The 20,814-nt window shown below is 45.2% G+C and overlaps 1 protein-coding gene across 19 annotated transcripts in view; it reads left to right on the forward strand.

The window, feature by feature from the left end:
- LOC108159163 (heterogeneous nuclear ribonucleoprotein L) overlaps positions 1-20,814 on the forward strand; it is a 98,662-nt gene that overhangs the window by 48,010 nt on the left and 29,838 nt on the right. For 5 of the 19 annotated variants that reach the window (XM_017292170.2, XM_017292171.2, XM_017292174.2 and 2 more), the window contains 3 exons: positions 1,052-1,234; positions 1,302-1,380; positions 11,548-11,619. In XM_017292170.2, coding sequence (XP_017147659.1) covers positions 1,052-1,234; positions 1,302-1,380; positions 11,548-11,619 — 334 coding nt within the window. Of the gene's footprint in view, positions 1-1,051; positions 1,235-1,301; positions 1,381-8,805; positions 9,347-11,547; positions 11,620-20,814 lie in introns of those variants that run through there. The other 14 variants (XM_017292176.2, XM_017292177.1, XM_017292181.1 and 11 more) reach the window with 7 other exon arrangements.

Genomic DNA, 20,814 nt, shown 5'->3' on the forward strand with positions numbered 1-20,814 from the left:
TTGCATAGGCTAAAAGTCCGGCCTAATGAAGTTGCTACCCCAGAAAGTTGCTTCTGTAATGCAAATCAATGTGAAAAGTTTTCGGCACGCTTCAAAATTTCATGAGCCATCGGACTTATCGATGAATTTCATGAATAACAAAATACAGCCTCCGACGAAAGCCGCTCAGGCACTTTCCTCACTGTTAGATGGGGCGGAGAGTGGGGGCTGGTGGAACAAATTGAACATTTAACCCATTACAACATGACAAGCTCCCCGAAAAGCCTTCCATCATCGAATTTCTCGACTATTTTGCCTGTGAAATAAATAAACGGAAGTCAGAGATAGCGAGAGTGAGTGATGGTGGGGGGGAAGGAGGGCGGATGATGGAAACATGAAATTTTTGGCAGCTTAAATTTTCCATAAATTTCCATGGCAACGACCAATGCTCATTATAATTTGCCATTAATTCTTAGAATAGCAACCAGCCAGACTTTTTCCCACTCCCCCCTCTGCCTCCACGAAGAGGTATTCTTTATTTTGCTGCCCCCATTCCTGTTGGGCTAGACCTGGCACGCCTTGGCTTTGGCCGCCTCCTCAGCACACTCGAAACTCATTAACGTAATTTTCGAAAATTTATGAATGTTAATTGGGAAATTTCTTTGGCATAGTGGAGCCGAGCAAAGTGCTTATTAAATTATGCTAATGAGTTCCTGAGCCTCACACACACAGCTTACACAGCTGTCCTGGAAGGCGCTCGGAAGGAACTTTCTTCGGATTGTGCGGTGTGGGCCAGACAAATGAGAAATTCCAATTATTTCTGACAAAAAAGCGAAAACAAATGAAATTGAGAGCGTAAACGATGGGAAGTTGTCAACAGCCGCCTGGCCTGTGGCAGGGTCGTCAGCAGAACAAAGCCACGGAAAGTGAAAGGACATGGCAGTGGCAAGGGGAAGCAGTTCGTTTCAATTGTGTCTCTCGTAGCCTCTTCTGTCAATTAGTCGTCACTCACTTCTGTGGCCTTTTAAAACGATTAACGATTACTAACTCGAATCTTTGAATTTTCTTGCAGGATGTCTTGCACAAAATCTGTCATCCACATGGCCAAGTGCTGCGCATTGTCATCTTCAAAAAGAACGGCGTCCAGGCCATGGTAGAGTTCGACAACCTCGATGCGGCCACAAGGGCGCGCGAGAATCTGAATGGAGCCGACATCTATGCCGGCTGCTGCACTTTGAAAATTGATTATGCCAAGGTAAGATTGATCCCGGCCTCTACAGGCTCGTATGTATATCGTGATATATTCTGTGAACGTTTTGCAGCCAGAGAAATTGAATGTGTACAAGAACGAGCCCGATACCAGCTGGGACTATACGCTGAGCACAGGTGAGATTCTACCAAGTGCGTTCACATTTTTTACTACTTTTTTCCCCCTAAAAAGAAATAGCCTCTAAGTGATGCACCTATACATCCACACACTGCAGCACCCACACACACAAACACACCCACACTCTGTCATAGACACTTGCATTGCCCAAAACCACACACACACAAACAAACGGAAGTACACACACTCTCTGTCGCACGCACACGAAGACGGAGAGATGATTGCTTTTTGTGTCACTTGAGACCGAGTCCAAAATAAACTGTAGAAATATCCCCAGTTGCCGGCTTGCTGTGCTGAACTCTTTTTGGTTATCCACATTTTAATTGGCCAAAACCCCACCCTGCCCACATATTCCTTGCTCCTTACTCTAGTTGGCTGCCACACGTGGCGTATGCACAACTTCTCATTCTGCTTCATATTACGTTGTTTCCCGAAGCATTGCCGTAATCCTTTTATTAACAATTTTCGACGCTTCAAAGCTCTAACCGTAGACCCCCCCCTGGCGTATACTTAATGTCTTAACGCACACTCAGACACAAAGAGGAGATCGCATCACCATCATCATCTGGCATGTGGCAGCTGGCATTTAAGATACACAACATTGCCACCACCGCCACGAACACCAGCAAAGCCGCCCACGTCCAAGCAATAGTGCCACCTGTTTGCGAGTCACAGTGTGGCCTCCACAATCCCACAGACTCAGACACCGCCACAGCCCCAGCCACTGCCAGTGCCAGTGCCACTCCCACTGTCACTGCTAGTGCCACTCCACTCCTCTTGCTCCCAACTTGCCCCTCCACTGCGCATTTCACATGTTCTCTGTGCTTATGACGGGCGACAAAGTTGCGCATTAAATGCCATTTTTAATTTGTATATTTCACTTTGAATAAAAATGAAATTAAATGCTTTTGCCCCGGTTTTCCGCTCTCTTGTTCTCTCGACTCCGACTCTCGTCTGGGGCAGACAGCGAGGCGACACTGTCAGCGTTGTCATCCTTGTCGTTGTTGTTTGGCAATTTGTAGCTGGAAGAGGTCGACAGACGGGCAACATCAAAAGGCCGACAAACTGAGCCACCAGCGGATCCTGTCCCGTCCAGGCCAACGCACTATTAATGCTGTTGTTGCTGCTGTTGCTGCTGTGGAAAAGTGTCAACGTTGCCGCAACCACTGCCACAGCAACGTGGCAGGAACTGTCTCTGGCTGCGAATGAGGGGAAAAAGCAGGATGACCAAAGCCACAATAACTCAGACAGCCACAGCCACGCTCTGTTCAATGGACGGACAGACACAAAGTTTGGCTACTGTTGCTGGTGTTCCTCCTGCTTTTCCTGCTCCTCCTCGTCCTCTTACTCCTCCTCCGATGCATTTATCTGCCTCGTTGGATTGCCGTTTACATTTGGTGTTGTCTGGTGGCAGCCGAAGTTTGTTTGCACTTGCATTTGCATGCCACATCCACCAATTCCCTCCCTGCCACTGTGTGCTAGTCGTTGCCACAAACGGATGAGCCACTACTGAGCTACAGCCATTTGTCAGCCAACCAGCTGCCCAGCCAGCCAGCCTCCCATCAATGAATGGCACAGAACTGAATGAACTTGGATCCTGTCTGTCCTGTCTGGGCGGATGGAAATGGAGAAGGCGTGGGCGGAGATGTGTTCCTGGCAGCTACAACATCATTGCCGTTTGGGCGTGGGCGTGGGAGTGTGGACAGTAGTGGTGGTGGTGGTGGTGGTGTGAGGGGCATGTAAATTAGAACGAACAGAAAGCAGGAGATACTTTCCTTTCTTTGTGGCTGATGATGGAACGACTGGCGGGCATCTCTTTTTGCTTCAAACGATTCCATGGCAGGTGGAAACTGTGCACTTTTCCCACACAATCCTTGTGGTTGGCTAATTGAACGGATAAGGGGGCTGGCAGAGTTCCTGTCCTTTCAATCGATCGGCAAATGCAAATTGCCTACCATAACCCTCTAACCATTCGATGGCTGTGGATATTTCTACACGAAAATCAATAGAGTTCATTAAAAATCATGGTAGTCATGTGACAATCCACGCCCCCTCCAATGCCGGAGGCCCACAACTTGGGCTGTACGTCGATTTCGTCCCAAATTATTGTCTTAACAATAATAACAAGCGGACAAAGCGAACAACGGACGGGGGCAGGAGACAGGGGACAGGGGACAGTGGACAGAGTCGAGAGAGGGAAAACAAAAAGTGAAGTGAGGAAAGTTAAATATAAAGTGGAAAATGCAAACCTAATATTTGCATAAGATTTTCACTCGCCCTCTGTAAATCCTCAGCACTCTGTCTTTCTCTGTCTCCTTTCGTCCTTCTATCCTTTTCTGTAGCTGGCGCTTTTCTTACCTTTTCTTGGCAATCGATACAAAATGCCAGCACGTGAAGGCGGTGCCACTGGTAGTGGCAGTGTCCTCCTGACTGTGCCACCGCCTTGGGTAAACAAGGTTCCTCCCTCTCCCTCTCGCTCTCCCTCTCGCTCTCCCTCTCGCCCTCCCCCTATGTTCTGTTCCGCTCGGTCAAAAAAGCATTCGAAATGACTGGCACTGGCCGAAACCGTCCAAAGTAGCAAAGAAGTTTTTAACAAGTTGACTTGAGTGCTCAAACACCCAGCCACCCAGCCACCCAACCACCCATTCACCCATTCACTGCCCGTCGCAAGGATAGAAGGAAGCTAGGAGGAAACCTCTGCAGTGGCTTCCAGCTCATGCTGCAGCTCAAAACTTCATCAAGTGCACACCGAAAATTTGTATTTGCATTTGCATTTGACAACCGCGTGGCTGCCACAGTTGCCACCGGTGCGGTTCGTCCTAGTCCTCGTCCTCGTCCTCGTCCTCCATCGTCGTCCTGCTGCATATCTGAGAGATATTTTCAGTGATGGCTTAGCATCTATCCTGCACTCTGTCTCAGTCCCTGTTTCTGTCTATTCGCGTTTTGTTAATTTTCTACTCATTTTGCTGTCATCCTCTCGGGCTGCGTCTTGCGGCTGTGGTTGCGGTTATCCTTGCCCCGCCTTCAGATGGATTCATGCTCATCAGGAGTCGCATTTTGCTTCGTGTTGTCACGCGATGTTCTCTTGCTAGGTTACCCCTCCTCCATCCCCCATACCGCATCGCCCATCGCCGCCCCGTTGTTCTTTATTTGATTGCAAATTGTTTTTGCTCATCCTTTGCCCTCGCCCTTCTTTTGGGTTCTCTTTTGGCCCAAGGACGTTCGATTTTTCTTTCTTTTTCTGCACTTTTGCCCCTGCTAAATGTGGAGCCAGCGACTTGGCAAAACTTCGTGTATTTTCATACGTTTAGGGACTGCGATTCTCCCCTTTCGTTAGCCCGTCGACCTGATGCAAAGTGACAGTTTCGTTTTACCGGATAGTTTGTCTCCGAGTTAATTTGGCTTCTGCTGAGGAATAGTCTGCGCTTGAAATTGATTCGAGACGATTTACTGAAGGGGGGAATGGTGCAGGAAATAGCAGCTTACATCTGGTTATGCTCAGAGCTGGCCAAAACGGTTGCCCATTTACCAAATTTATGTCCCCTGATTGGGTATCCCGATAGCCGCCGGAACTTGGCCGTAATTAACCACAGAATAGGCCCTCCCGCGTTCCCTTCGGTTGCTTGGACTCCCAGGGGGGCCCCAAAAATGTGCACCGTAATCGCAGTCATTATTTATTTTATTTCCTAATGCACGGAAACGGCAGCAAAATAACAATCATACGAAAAACGGGACGGCGTATGCCGGAATTAGGTAGCAGAAATTTCAATAAAAGTCGAGACACAAATAAAACTAGACAAAGGACAAACGAAACGAAATGAAATGAAACGGGACGAGACGGAAACGCAACGGAAATGCCAAATGGCATAAAATAGAGACGAAGGGAGAGGGATAGAGACTCCCACGAAGGGTCGGCGGCAGGGTCCTTTCCTATTCTTTCGTTTAGAAGTGGGACAACTGAAGTTGAATATAAAACATGACAAAACTATTTCATGTTTACGATTAAATTATGTACGAGGTACTATGCTCGTAATCCTCGCAGTTCTACCAGCTAAGGTGTCCCTATGCCGCATGCCACATGCCCCAAAAGGATGTATCCCTATAAACCACAACAATCGAATTAAATGCGCATAAATTATTCATACGTTCTCTCTCTCTCTCTCTGGCTCTCTCTTTGCTCTGGCACACATGCAAATCACGTTGGCAACCCTGTGGCTGAGGGGCTGTGTGGCTGGGGCCGGGGCTGTGGCGTGTGTCGCCGTGGCAACTCCGTCTTCCCAGTGATTTCAATTATGGCTAGAGTTTTCGATCCTGCCGCATTCTTATTTATTTAAATTGCATTCAAATAACTTTCCCCTTCGCTTTCGCTTTCTTTATCCTAAATCAACGTTGGATTGTCCTTAGTCCTGGGTTCACTGCAAAGCAGTGCTTTTCCCCCGATGGGCTGTTTATTTTTATGACACAACGATTTCTGCCAGTGTCTGTAGTGGTGTGTGTGTGTGTGTGTGTGTGTGTGTGTGTGTCTGTGTGAGAGTGTGTCCTTCGGCCTGACTGCCTGCTGATTATTTTCGTTTTATCTTGAGCCGTGCGCCATTTTGGACCCCCAATTTGTTTTTAGTGCCCTCCATATGCTGCTGCCATTCAATGTATTTGTGTGTCTGTCATTCGGTGCCCCCTCCCCCTTTCCCCCTCCGTACCCATCAAATACATCGTAATTATAACGGTTTACTTTTTCAGCATGGTTTATTTAATGCCCGAAAACCCAGCGAAAACTTCATGTAATCAGTGTGAATAATTTGTTGCCTTAGTGGCCTGATCTGATATGGGCTTTTATTTGCAGGAACCCTTGCCCCCAATCCCCGCCATAGACCTCCGTCATAGTCCCCGTGATAGTCCCAGCCACAGCCACAGACATTTACGAGTATGTGTGTGGCATTATGTCTTCTCTGTGCAATTGCGTGGACCTCACTCATTTAGAAGCAATTAAAATGGCTTTCATTGCTGCCCACATAATGGCCTGGGCCGGCTTTTGGTGCTTGGCCATACATTTTGAGAGCCCATGCCCCTAGTGGCCCATTGCCAGAACCAGAGCCAGAGCCCCCACTCGGTGACACTGGATGAGATGATGGCTCGACATTTCCGAATGATGCCGAACATCATCATCATTATTATCGTCGCTGGGTTAGCAGCTCTGATGGAGTCCTGGGGTCGAGTCTTGGTTAATTATAGGAAAACATTTGCATTGCCAGAGCTTTCTCCACAGCACTCAATCCCCGCCGCAGCCTATTTATGTGCCTAATCTCAAGAGTAAATTATTATTACCGCACAGCGTCACCCACACACCCATCACGCACACTCACACTCTCATACGCATACCCATACGCATACATGGCCTTGATAGAGGGTCTAGATACATGTATATGTATGTATGTAATATCTAAGCTAAGCTTTACATAGGAATAAACGAATGCTACTTCTTCACTCACATATCCACATATCTTTGACAATCCATGGGAAAATATTCTACAATATACAATATACAATATATATATATTGCTTCTAGTGAAAATACAATGTAATTTCTTGAATGGGGTTTCTTTTTCGTTAAGTTTTCATTTGTTCATTTGTTTGCCTTCAAAATGTCTCTGATTCAGTGATTAAAGTGTTTCAAAAAAAGAAAAAACCAGCAGAAAATCAGCTCAAGCCTCAACGATCTCAGCACAACTGCAGCAACAACTACAACCTCAACACAATTCCAACACATGAAAAGCGTCTTACTAAACCTGCAACAACAAAAAACAAAAACAACAACAACTACTACAACAACTACAACAACAAGAACAAAACAAAGAAAAACACCAACCCCCGAATAAGAAAAATTAACAAAGATATATAGTAATCACTGCTAAAACTACTAAAACCTTAAATATGAAACACACTTGTAAAAATACAATATATATATATGCCCAAGAACACAACATTGCAACATAGTGCAACATACGACCAAGAATCACCACAACAACCACATCAAAGCCAGCAACAACAGCCACGCCACGCTACCAAAAAAGATTTTCTGCTTAACCAAAAAAGAAGAATTCAACAAGAAAATACAGCCAAATCAATATGCAACAGAAAACATTAATAATCAGAAAAAAGAAACCAGAAACCAGATACACCCCTGCACCATTTGTACAAAGAGAGAGTTCCAGAAGAGAGCAGGAAAACGGGGAGACCTGGTTGGAGTGTCCTTTGCAATATAACAACAACCCAACAACCCAACAACAGCAACAACAACCAATCACTAACAACAACCCACACTTTTTACAAACAACACGTGTTTTGTGTCCACTTTTTTTGTAATGATTTGTTTTATTTTTGCAACAGTCTGTCGAGTATTTCGAATAATCCCAGTAGCAGCTCCAAGAACTACAGCAACACAAGGATTAAACATAGATCTAGAACCGAATACCGAATACCGAATGCGAGTAGTAGTGCGCATAGAACACCCTATATCTATCCACTATACGACCACACTGCGTGTGGTCAGAACAACTCCATCCCAACCATGCCTATAACCCGTGCAAACCCCTGCCTGCCTTGCCTGCCACGCCATCCGAACTAATCTCGATCCCACTAAATATACTACTCGTACAATACTAACCCCCAGAATCAGAACCGAGTGAAAGCAGTACAGCAGTTATCGATTGAGAGAGAAAAAACCACCCACTATATATATATATATATACTCTTTGCTAACTTACTAATACCTTTTTGTTGTGTTTGTGTGCGTCTCTGTGTGCGTTGAAAGTTCCAGAACCAGAACTATATATTACTACTATATATATATATGTATATATATATATATGTATATATAGATATTGTCCACCAAAGTATTAAAACCAGTACAACTACAACAAAAACTACTACTTACAACTCCAACTACAACAACAACAGCTACAACAACAACAGAATGCAACCAACAACAACAACAACAAAATAATATAATATATATCTCTGCAAGAACGCACCAAAACAAGAAATTCAAGAAAAATTCAAAGTTTGAAAATTCTTTTGAAAAAATCATTCAATTTTATGCAATCTATACAACAAATCAATATAAATATATATAGACAAAAAAAAAAAGGTAAAACCCAAATTCAAAAACCACGAAAATGATACAAAAAAAACATGAAAATATATAGATTTTTATATATAAATAAAACTCTTTGGGCAGGACCAAAAGCATCACAACAAATACCGAAACTTTGCAAGAATTCTCACTGTCTCTCTCTCTCTTCTTCTCTCTATCTGTCTACCTCTCTCTCTCACTCAAAATAAGTTTAAAAAAACTCAGTAAAAAAACAAAAATCAGTAAAATATCACAACCAACACACTATCTACTATCTATCTCTATCTCGCTTGTGTTTGTCTGTGTGCAGGAGAGATGCAGATGCAGATGCATGGCACGGGCAGCGACTCCGACGCATCCAGAATGGTTGTTGTTGATAAGGATAATAAGGATGATGAGGATAAAGGTGTTGAGAATATGGATATGGAGAATATCGAAGAGGATAAGGAGGAGCAGAGGCAGCGATGCATCGCGGGATCAATATCAAAGCTTAGATTCTCCACCACTACCATCCTAACAGATACTACCAGAACTACCACTACCACTACTTCTACTACTACTACTACTACTACTACTGTCATTACAGCCCCAGAAATTAGTAGTCGTTATAAGCCGAAATCGTATTTGAACAGATCCTTGAAATGTTGTTTGCCTGCCGGCTGAGGCGGAATGCCAAAAGTTTTTGAATTTTGTTGCATAAAACTGAAAAACAATTGATAACCGATATCATTGGAGTACCATGATATACTCCTTGAAATGCATAGATGTTGGCAAATGTGGTTGTTGCTGTTCCTGATGTGTTGACTGACAATCCGACGTATAAAATGAGAGAGTACCCCCATGAGATAAATCAAACAAAATCAAAATAGAACTATTTGCTAAATCCATATATTATATATGCTATATGGTATATAATATATATATACATATATATTTTTGTTCTATTTGTCATACCATGAACCACAACATTTCAATTCAAACTTGAATTTTGTTTAGTTTAATCACAATTTTACCATTGGGATCTGTTCAAAGCTATGTAAGCCCTAGCCTTATACCATTCTCGTGTTATTATTGCTACTGATTCCGGGACATGTACTGTGTATAGTATAGTGAGTGGTATTAGTCGGTCGGTATACGAGTGTATGTCATGTCTGTACGAGTAGTTCCCGTTCCCTCCGCCTCTGCCTCCGCCTCCGCCTCTGCCACCGCCTCTGCCTCCGCCGGGCACAAGCCTTCCAGTTGTGACCCGCGGGGGCCTGGCTGGCCGGCCATACATGTATCGTATCGTATCAGATGAGTGGTGGTAAGGAGAAGACAGGCGTCGGCGTCTCAACTACGCAGCGACTGTGCCGGAGGTGAGTCAGTTGAAGCACTCTAATCTAACTCTATGTCTAAGTACCATACAATTTCATAGCTTGTAAGTGCCAAAGCGATCCGATGCAATTCAATCCGATCCGATCCCAGAGCAAATGTCTGTAAATACTCTCGGACTCGTTATATACTATATTTGTACTATATAAGACTAGAATGACTATTCCATTCATCGACTGGGATCCTTTTGTGGTTTATGTGGGGATGGACGGAGTGATGTTTTTATTCCATCTCCCGAATCGGTCATCGAAAATCGACAATCGATGTAAATCATTAGCCCATTTAGCCATAAAAACTCAATAAAACAAACGCAAATGCCACACATAAAAATTAATTGCACCACGCTGGCCGAAACATAACAGTTTGGCAATGGCAGGGGTTGGGGGTGGGGGTTGGGGTGGGCGCTGGGGGCAAACAACAGCGAAAATAAGTAAATAAATATTTGAAACAGGTTCTGAACAAGTCGTCGGACTTTTAGCCATTATACGAGTATGCGGCTATTGGGGTCGCCATTGAATGATTGGCTGCTGCTACTGCTACTGCTTCGATTTGGACTAGAAGTTGGCCCTGAAACACTGACAGTGCACCAACTCGGACCGAGCGTGTGAACGGTCTAGCGAAAGTGTGCCAGAACCTGGCCATACTTTATGCTATCGTGATCTATTCCACGCTAGATGGCACTCTCTGCCATTCTCCTTCAACATATTTATGTATATTTCTTTGTCTCTCGTAAATAGCTCGATAATCTTGTTCAAAAAGCTCTTGATTTATGTGGCTGTCGCCTTTTATCTCAGCTGGTGACGTATGTGCTGGGGATGGGGGATGGGTGCTCTCTTCATTTCGCTAAAACTGTCTGCTGTCATAAATTAATCCACTTTAGAAGTGTAGTATTGAATAAGAATTTCGGCATTTCTCTCTTATATATTTTTGAATGAATATTATTATTATTCCGACTATGTATTCCTGTTCGCTCGTTCCCTGTAGCCGCGCGTGACTCTGACCTGCCCCAACTCTGAAATCCACTTTGTTGTCTGGTTTGCCTCCTCTCTACCTTACTTTACTATATTTTATGTGTGTATAAAAACTGATTCACTGGCATTCGAGGCAATGAACCAGGAGGGAGCAGCTGAACAGGCGGGAGCATTAGCGTGAATTTGAATTTATTCCCTTCTCTGCCCTCCTCCTGCCCCTCTGTGCAGGCTTTTGCTCTTTCCGGGAATGGAGTGCGGCAAACAGACCTTTCAGTGGTCCCATATGGTCTATGCCCGGGTTCGATTCCCGGTACGGGAAGATCTTCTTTTTGTTCTCATTTTGTTTTCGTTATGTCTGTGAGGCTAAGCACACACACACACACACTCAGACACTTACGTACACTGAGAACAATAGTGTGTTGAGCTAAAGTTAGCGCTTAGCAAACGAAAGAAATCACAACCGAGAGGAGGAGAATGTTGAGGAATAAAGATCGCCACATATACACACACCACAACAACAACAACAACAACAACAACGATAACAAGCAAGCAATCAACAACCAAACAACAACCAATCAACAACCAAACAACAATCAAACAACAACCAATCTACAACCACCCAGCAACCAAACCCAAACAGAAATTCAACAAATTTGTGGAAACATTTATCACGCGCAATCTGTTTGCCATTTGCTCTTGTCTCATTTCAGTTAAGGATATCGGAAATGGTCGCTCGCCATTACTGCAGGAGCCCCTATACGGTACACGACCTCAGCCCTACAGTGAGTAGAAGGCGCCTATTCATTTGTAGTTTCTGTTTAGCTGACAAATGTTGTACCTCCCCCTATCCCCCCAACCGAAACTATCAATCCATCTAGCCCAGCCCTACAGCCCACCACAAACTTTCACATCAACCCCGATATTCGTTATGTTATCTAAAAACCCAAATGATTTTGGTGTGTGTTTCTATGTTCTTAAATATTTCAATTATTTATACGTTTCGTTGTTTGTTGTTTGTTTCTACACGAAAAGCCGGCTGGAATATCTCTAGAAAATCAGTCTGACCTGACCTTTCACCCAGCTCCTCCTCTTCTCTCTCCTCTCATTTATGCAGTGCAGTGCAGCACAGTGCATTCGCCGAACACCTGGCTGGTGAAAAGTTTCCTTAATTGCTGCCACTTACGGAGCAATCATCACAGCCTTTGCTTCCTGGCGACATATGCGCAATTACCAGCAGAAGAAGAAAAATCTCGTCCTAATTAACTAGGTTATGAGACCGACACACTCTCGACCCAATTTCGTGGGCCTGCCTATTCCATTAACAGAAACGAGAGACTGTGGGCGGGGGGGAAGAGACAACTTTTGAGTCAACAAATAATCGAATGCTAGAGGAGTCCGGGCCCGGGCCCTAAAACGTGACTGGATGTAGATGTAGATGTGGATGTGGATGTGGAAAGTGCCCAGCATCCACCGTCTTGAGTGTTTGCCGATTGCCTGGCAGAAAATTGGCTGGTGTCAACGCCAGAGACCTGCAAAGGAAATGAGATATGTAAGAAGTGGGAAGTGGGAAATGGCTGGAGACCCTGGCTCAATATTATTCGAAGAACATGTGTCTTCATTTCGTTGTCGACTTTGTGGCCTGCCGAAACCCCCCAATCGATTCGTTTTCCTGCTCCACTCTTTGCGAAGTGGAAAATTAATTGATTTTTTATGGCATTTCCAGTATTTGCAGCATTTCAATTTCAATTGCGAGAATCCAAGTGTGAAATTCTCACCGAAAGCCAACCGAAACGTTTGCTTCAATTAGCCGGAAGGCAAAGAAAGTTCTCTTCTTGGCCATAATGATAAATGTCGGCTGCCACAATTCAGAAGAAAGGATCCATCGCAGAGGGCTAAAATTAATCCCTTAATTAAGGCTTTTCAGCCGGAGCCGCCGTTTCTCTGGCCAAATCAGAACGGACTTATGTTCCCACCCCCCACCACCCGAAACTTTATTACTTATCGATCTTTTGCGTAAAACTTTTTCCTACCTACGTAGCCGGCCACCCAGGGGCGAACTGAAGGAAACTGAACGCCTCGAGGACGCATCTAGTTACAACTTTTGCATTATCTAAAAACAGAAAACTATAAACTAAAAAACTGTCTGCTGCTGCCTGCTGCTTCCCGGCCTTCTGGTTATCAAAACTTATGTAACCTGGCTCGAGGCTCTGCTTTAGCAAGACCAAAATCTCTGTGGCCTGCCCCGAGTTGATGTTTAATTTTCTGCGTAAATAAGATTTGGAATTGGTTTGCTTTTGCTTTGCTTTTGCATTAGGCCAGGCATAAAGTTTTCCACACCGAAACAACAATTGCTGGAACTTGGCTTGGATGTGGTGCCTCGGCTGTTGCTATTCCCTTTGCCGGAGCTGTCTGGTTGGGGCTTTGGGGACAAACTGATGCAGAAGATTAAGTAAAAATCCGTCTCTAACTGATGCTTGGCTGCTGCTTTTAATTGCATTTTACGCAAAAGTTTAAGTTCTCTTCGTTGCCTAGGTTTCAATTAGGGTCTTGGGGGTTGGCTGCTATCTTTCGCCAGCCCCAACCCCCACCCCTATGCGAAGTTTCCTTACAGAAAATACTGTGGGGAGTTGGAAAAACTTTTAGCGATTCGCCAGCTGCTTCTTTTAGTGGTTATACCCTGGCATTACCGGGGGCATTAGTATTTTGGGTCAGTACTTTGTCACCCAGAAGGGGCAAAACCTTACCGAGCCTTAATCGATTGATGTGCCAGGGTATCTAAGGCTTCGAGCAGTGTAGCTACCCTGCCGTTTTCTTTTATTTCTTGATATATTCTTGGGAGTTATTTCGTTGATTTTCGATAGTAAAAGTACTATCGGACTCTGCTCGGGAGTCCCGCCCCCATTCCGAGCAGGAGAAACTTTCACAACCAAATTTTCTTTACTGTTCACTGTTCACTATTCACCGTTCACTGTTTGTTTGATAATTGGCCATGGCCGAGGCATTCGGCATTGTAAGGGTCCACCCCTGGTTGGCATTCCTGTTTCGCTGGGATAAAGTTTTCCTTTGCCTCCAGCTGAAAAGTCGAAAGTCGAAATTCAATTGATTCGAGAGGGGGCAGAGACAGATACCACGAGGACCAAGTGTAGATAAAGGGAGAGTTCAAAGTGTAATGGATTCATTGGGTTTGTTTTCTGTTTTATTCTATTTTTATTGTAATTTTTACCCTCTTCTTTTGTTGGTTGCATGTTTGTCGGTTGTTGGTGGTCGGTTGTTGGTTGTTGGCATGCCTCCGGCCAAATAAATGTGGCTAAGCGCTGTGGCGAATACATACAACATACAACATACAACATACACGTGCATATTGTATGCTTCGTGTTGGCAAATATTTTCCTGTGCCACAGCTCTTGTTTTATTTTACTTGGCTTTTTGTGCAATTTGTTGCTTCGCTTCGTTGTTTTCAAAGTTATTTTAATGGTAAATGGAATTGAACTGTAGGATTTGTTATTTCACCTTCACTGTGTCTACATTTAACATTTCTCCATCGCTTTCCCCTCAAGGTTTGCGCTGTCCTGCCAAATGAGTTTATGCATAGTTGATCAGGCGCTGCTTTTCCCTTTGTCAATTTCCTCCTGGCTTACGGGTCTCCTCCCATGCCTAATCAGAAAATAACAGCAGTCCGCATCGCATCTCAGCTGCACTTATGGAAACGCCGGAGACGCAGAGCAGGATGGAGTGGAGTTGAGTGGAGTCCTCGGCGATTCAATTCATTGGGGCTTTGTTTTTGTATCCAGTTTTGCTTGGCCTGCTGCCTAATAAGCATCCTTGGGGAAATTATGATGAGCAGAATTCAATTTCGTGTTAAATTTGCAGCGAATCCGTTTCGTTCTTGTTCTCGGACTCGGACTCACTTTAGTTGGGATTTCCGCAAGGAAAAAAATAATATATACATATATATATACATGGGTGGAAGCAGTCGCTTCTTGCAACCCCCTTTCCGTCTTTGTTTAGGCCTGGCCAAGTTTTCATATTTCCGAGCCATTTTCGTCAAGTTTTCGTGACCCGCTCACAAAAATGCAAATATGTTGGGTTGGTTCCTTTGTTTTGGCTTTGCTCCTATATTATTAAAAAAATAAATTTAAATGTTTTATCGCTGTATCTTGGCTGCATTCGCATCCCTCTCCTTCTCTGTGGGTCTTCGTTTTTTGTTTAACCACAATGAGCGCTTTTCATTATTTGCTGTGAAAAACATTTGCCTTTCCTTTTATTATTTGATTATTCTTTGCTGCTGCATAAAAAAGTATTTTTAATTTTACCACAAAGTTTTTTTTCGCTCTTCTTTCTGCTGCTCTGTAAGCAAATGAAATGCTAAAGTGATTTTTATTAAAAAGTTTACTTTTTAATCTGATGTGCCCCAACTTTATTTATTTTATTTTTGTTTTTTTTTTTTAGCTTTTCTGTGTGTCCTTTGTTTTTTTTTGCATAATTTTCTGCTCTGCGGTTTGTCTTCTAGCATATGCCAGCGGGGTTCATTAAAATTAAAATACAATTTTTTTGCTGGAAAGAATGAGGAAGCACGGAAGGCAGGCATTTAACGAAGGGCTGTCCCAAAAACTGTGTTAATTAGCAGGCGACCGGAGCAAGGCGATCTTTAGAGCTGCTCCAGAAAAGAATGCTAAGCAAACGGAATGATCCTGGGACTCGTTCCACTCGACCCCATGCAATCCCAATTGCAATTCTTTGTGATTAGCATATTTATGGCCTCGGGGATGTACCTCTTTTGTCTCCAGCCTGTGGGAACGTTCCACGCTCCTTGGCAATCATTCACACCTCTAAGCCGGCACGGGTCGGGCCTGCCAACAGCCGTCTCTGGTCCCTGGTCCCTGGTCCCTGGTCCCGTGGGTGTTGGGCGAAACGCGTTAAAGCATCGAGCCCCCACGGAGACTCCAATGGGCCGCAAATCCGACCAGTGCTCGTAATGCCTGTAAAAACAAAATGGCCAACATCCCACGGACCGGAAGTTGTGCTGCTTCTGGCAATGGCGGCGGCGATGGCTGGCATAACTGTAACTACGCCTGGTTTTTTTTACTGCCGTTTCCGCCGCAAAAGAAAATTTGTTTAATTTTAATGCAAGTGCTGTTTCTGGCGCTCTTTCGGTTGCTGCTCTCTAGGGATCGGGGTCACTTTGCCATTTGCCATTCAGGACTTCAGGAATTCTCTGAAATATTTAAGGGGTTCTGCTACCATTCCTTTCCGATTTATCTGAAATTCAGCAGGCCGAAATGCAAGTCTCAAGTTTGAATTGTGTGTCATATATTTCTTTGGGTTTCCTCTGTTTTTTTCTTCTGCTTTTTCCCATGTTGGCTCAGCTGTCAAGGGAAACTTTTATGAGAAATTGAACATCGGAGCCTGCCTCTGCTCGTTGGCTGCGGCTGCGGCTGCTGCTGTTCCTGCTGCTCCTTCTGCTGCTGTGTTTTGCATTATTGCCCTGCCACAACAGCCTGCGGCATTGCATTTGAAAGTTATCAGCAGAAAAACAGAGGAGCGGAAAAACTATCCAAAAGAAAACTCCCTGCTGCGGCTGCTGCTGCTGGCATAATTTTCCCCCATACCACCGCCGTTATCCGACAATTGTGAAGGAAAGAAAAGCTCGATTTCAGTTGTTGAGTGTTTTCCAATTGTTACTCGTACACTCGTGTGCCACGTTGCATGCCACAGCACGAGCACTCACATCTGCCGTCGTATCTGCCATCAACACATCATCTTGTGTACCTTTTTTTGGGATGGATTGTGGGCTCCCAAGGGGCGGGGTTTTTTTTTATTACAAAATATTGGCAACAGTCTGCCACAAATTGAGGAAGCCAAACGTTTACTGCCACCCCCCGCCCCACACACATCCCCCACACATTATCGTCCCCATCTTGTGTGTGGTGTGCTGCCATTGTTGTCGGAGCTGTCTTTCTCTGTCTCTGTCTCTGTCTCTGTCTCTGGTATTGAAACATTTCTGGCCAGATAATAATTTTGCTTTATTATTTTGTGGCCTTAGTCTGAGTTGTCTCTCCTTCCTGGATATGTGTGTGTGTGTGTGTGTGTGTGTGTGTGTGTGTAAGTGCTGCTGCTGCTGCTGCACTTGTCTGGCAGGCCGTCTGGTGTGGCTGGGTGAAGATAATTGGCGCATTTTGCCACTCGCAGCCATCCCAGGGTCATCTCGATCCGAATCTGAATCTGACAATCCATTGTCAACTTTTTCCCCCCCGTGGTGGCACAATATGGCCAGCAATTTGTCCATCATCACTGGCATCCCATCATCGTCATCTTCATTGTGTGTAATTGCACGTTCTGACAGAGATGCCTCTTTCGCCAGCTAATTGTGATGAAGCGTGCCACCACACAGATGCACAGATATTCAGTCGGATGCAGACTGAAGGAAAATAGGCCCATAGAGGAGCCAAGGGTTTGGCTTTTGATCAATTTATAGGAGTTCATATTCAAGCTATTTTATGTACATGTGATGGACTCTTTTGAAATTGTTTTCTATTAGATGTCTGCTCCAGCTTTATATCATTTTCCAAAGGGAAAACTTTGCCCTGGTGGCCGGCCAAAGTTTTAGGGAGTCTTGTCCCTGGGGGCCTGGTTTTGTCTTCATCAGTCATTGGCAGTCGCCTGCCACTGCCACTGTCAGTGCTCAAAGATGCATGGAGCTTAAATTGGCATCGCCACATCTCCACACGCATGGAGCACACAAACAGGCACATGGACAAGGGGATGCATGAGGCATGCAGCAGCACACACAAGTGGAGGCAAGTGGAAACAATGGAGTGACAGGGACATTGTGAAACTGTCATCGACGGTTGTCGGCCAACTAAGCATTTAATTTTAGCCCAGCCAGCGACAATTTTAGCGAGGCCCGAAGGAGGATGGCGGCGGCCCAGAGTCGAGCACCCAGGCCCGTACCCGGACCCGCCCCCGGGCCCGGGCCCAGCGGCCACTTTGCGGCGCTCTGTTGGCTGTTGTTGCCGTTGCGCAATATGCAAACTGCTGTTAACTGTTGACGTTGGGAAATTGAACGAATGACTGTAACAAAAGACAAGGCAACTTGTCCAAAACACAATGAATGCGAACCGGGCAAATCCGAATGCGACTGCGACTGCGAATGCCAGTGGGAATCCGACTTGCAGACGTCGCGATGTCGCTGATGGCCGGGAAATTGAATTAGCCAAGTGCTTGAAAGTGGTTACAATGGACGCTGGGACTGGCTCTGGTTGGCGATACCGCGAGATACCCTTAGAGGGCCTCGTGAATTATGCACTTCTCGAATTAATTGCAGACAGCGAGAAGATATCAACCGCATCTCCTTTGCAGGAGAGAAAGGGAACTTATTCAATTAAACTTTTGCCTTTTCCTGGCTGGTGCTCGTAGTGGGAAATGTGCTTCTGACGGTGGCAGCCTTGGACAGTCGCCACAACCGCCGACTGTGGTAGGGGGTTTGGGGACAGAATAACTTTGGTTCTAAATGAAATTTCATTAAAATATATTATTTGCTCGGAGACAGAGGCCAAGCTTCATCGGGTGCCCCCCACATGGTGACATGGTGTGTTCCAAAGGACAGGGGGCGTGGCACATGTGGCATGCGTTTAAATAAATTTTTCTCTTGATCCTTGGTGCCTCCGAGTGGCGACTGGTGACTGTTGGCTGGTGGCTATGCAGCATCTGTGCAGCTTGCAGCTGCTGCATGCAAATTAGAGCGTTATTATATTGCACTGCAATCGGGCTAAGGGGCTCTGATGAATGGGAATTGTGCGGCACGCAACCCGCCCCATACTCCGCCTCCTCCTGCTGCTCCTCCTGCTGCTCCTGCTCCACCGTCTCTCTCGAGGACGACAGTTGCTGACGTTGAAAGCATTTGACTTTTTGGCTCCAGTCCCCGACGACAGGCACAGCCCCAACTTGATCCGAATCTCTGGGGACGTTGTTTGAACAAAACTATTTCCCTGGGAAAACTCTCTGATTTATGCATGTTCTGCTGCCACATGAGTCCTTTGCCCCACCGCCCATCCATCCAGCCAGTCACATTGTTTGATTAATTTCATAAGCTTCGTTGTGCCGCTGCCTGTCTCCCGTACTGCCTGCTGCCTGCTGCCTGCTGCCTGCCACCGCCTGCCAGCAATTACGTCACAAAAAGGACAACATTCCAGGAGCTCTCCAGCCAGCAGGGAGAGTCACATGTCACTTGTGTGTGAGCTTTAATTGTTCGCCAGGAACATTGTTGTGTGTGGCAAACACTTGAAGGGCTTAAAGAGATTGACCAGCTTATTGGGGCAAAGGAAATCCGAGCCGTTTGCTCAGCTCACATAAGCCAGAGACCGCAGGGAGAAGTGCATAGTGTGCCACACGTTCAGGGAATATTCTCTGGCAATCCTCTGGCAGTAGTTGCTCTTTAATGGTTTCGCTTTATTGTGGTCCTTCCAAGGCAGCATGAATAATTGGTCTTCTTATTCATTTCTGAGTCATTTAACATTCATAAAATAAATGCAATCTCTGCTTCAGTTTCTGTTTCTCTTGGTCCAGCAATGGACTGGCCATCGTCTTCCGTAAGCCGTAAGTAAGGCTGGTCGAACTAATCCCAGATGTCGACAGCTCGTCTTAACATCCTCCGAGACGAATCCTTTCTAATAACATTCAGCTTGGGCTGCTCTCGCAGATGGATGTGCAATTTCTTGTAAATTTAATTTCCTGCTTTACATTTCTGCTCATTTCGCTCGCTCTGACTTTTGCTCTTGTTGGCTTTGCATTTTTGGCAGCCGGGCGATGAACGAGAAGATGATGCCCTCATTGCCCATCAGCTATGCAGAATTCATTTCCTCATTCGTCGTTCAAATAGTGAATCATTGGCAAAGTCCTCCCCTGCAACAACTTTCAAAAGTTAATTGATTTTCCAAATTTTTACCGAAACAATGGCAATCATATCCTTTATGGTGAGGTCTGCCCTTGGCATACTAATTGATGGCTAGTCCTTGGACATGTAAGTGCATTTTCACGACTTTATTGTTATGGCCAGCCTATGGAAATGGTCGAAAGTGCTTGTGAAATCCGTTTGGCAATCAAGCCAAAAGCAAAGAAACCTGCCGAGCCGTTAGATACCCTCGCAGATTCATATATTAATGGATTCTCTATTTTCTGTGCAGGGTGTGCTTTGAAATAATCATAGTGCCCTCGGAGAGGGTAGAACCTATGCCGAATATTTCCCCAATTACTCAGCACAAAGCCCGAAAGCCAAAAGTTGTGTGCAAAAATGTTTTTCCCTGCCAATGAGACGTGAACTTTTATGGTCCTCTCCCGCTCAGTTCAGTTCTCCTCTCCCACCTCTGCCCTCTCATGTCAGGCAAACTAATTGATTTTAAAATAAATAATGACTAATCGCCACCTGCACTAGCAGCAGCAAGCGAAAGGGAAAGGTGTGCCAGCTCTACCTCTCTTTCTTTCTCCCTCGATTCTCTGGTGGGGAAATTTCGTGACCCCTTTCCCTCCTCTTGTGGGAACTCTATCGCTTTCTGGGTCGAATCTAGTGGCTCTGCGCAGAGAAGGGTTAACCCGTTCCCGACCAGAGGGATCCTCTCCTTTCCTTTCCACCTCTTGATTAATTGAAATTTCACTCACTGTCAAGGTGTACTACGTGTGCTTGTGTTTGTATTTGTATTTGTGTTTCTGTGTTCGGGGTTGCCCAAAAAGGTTGCTTGTGTGGGCGTGCCAGCAACCAGCTGGGAGTTGGAGGGACGCTGGCAAGGACCGAGCTGAAGCGCAGCTCTGGAGAACCATTTTCAAATTAATTGAGTGCGCTAATTTTGGCAAAAAGGTTTTTTAATTGATGGCAGGAGCTGCTCTGCGAATCGCGGAAGAACTTGTTTACCACCAAACTACTCGGCGGTTCCAGTGAATTGAATTTCATTTGAAGTTAGGCAACAAAATTCGAGCACTTAAAT

This window comes from Drosophila miranda, chromosome 3 (assembly GCF_003369915.1).
Source record: "Drosophila miranda strain MSH22 chromosome 3, D.miranda_PacBio2.1, whole genome shotgun sequence".
NCBI lineage: Eukaryota > Metazoa > Arthropoda > Insecta > Diptera > Drosophilidae > Drosophila > Drosophila miranda.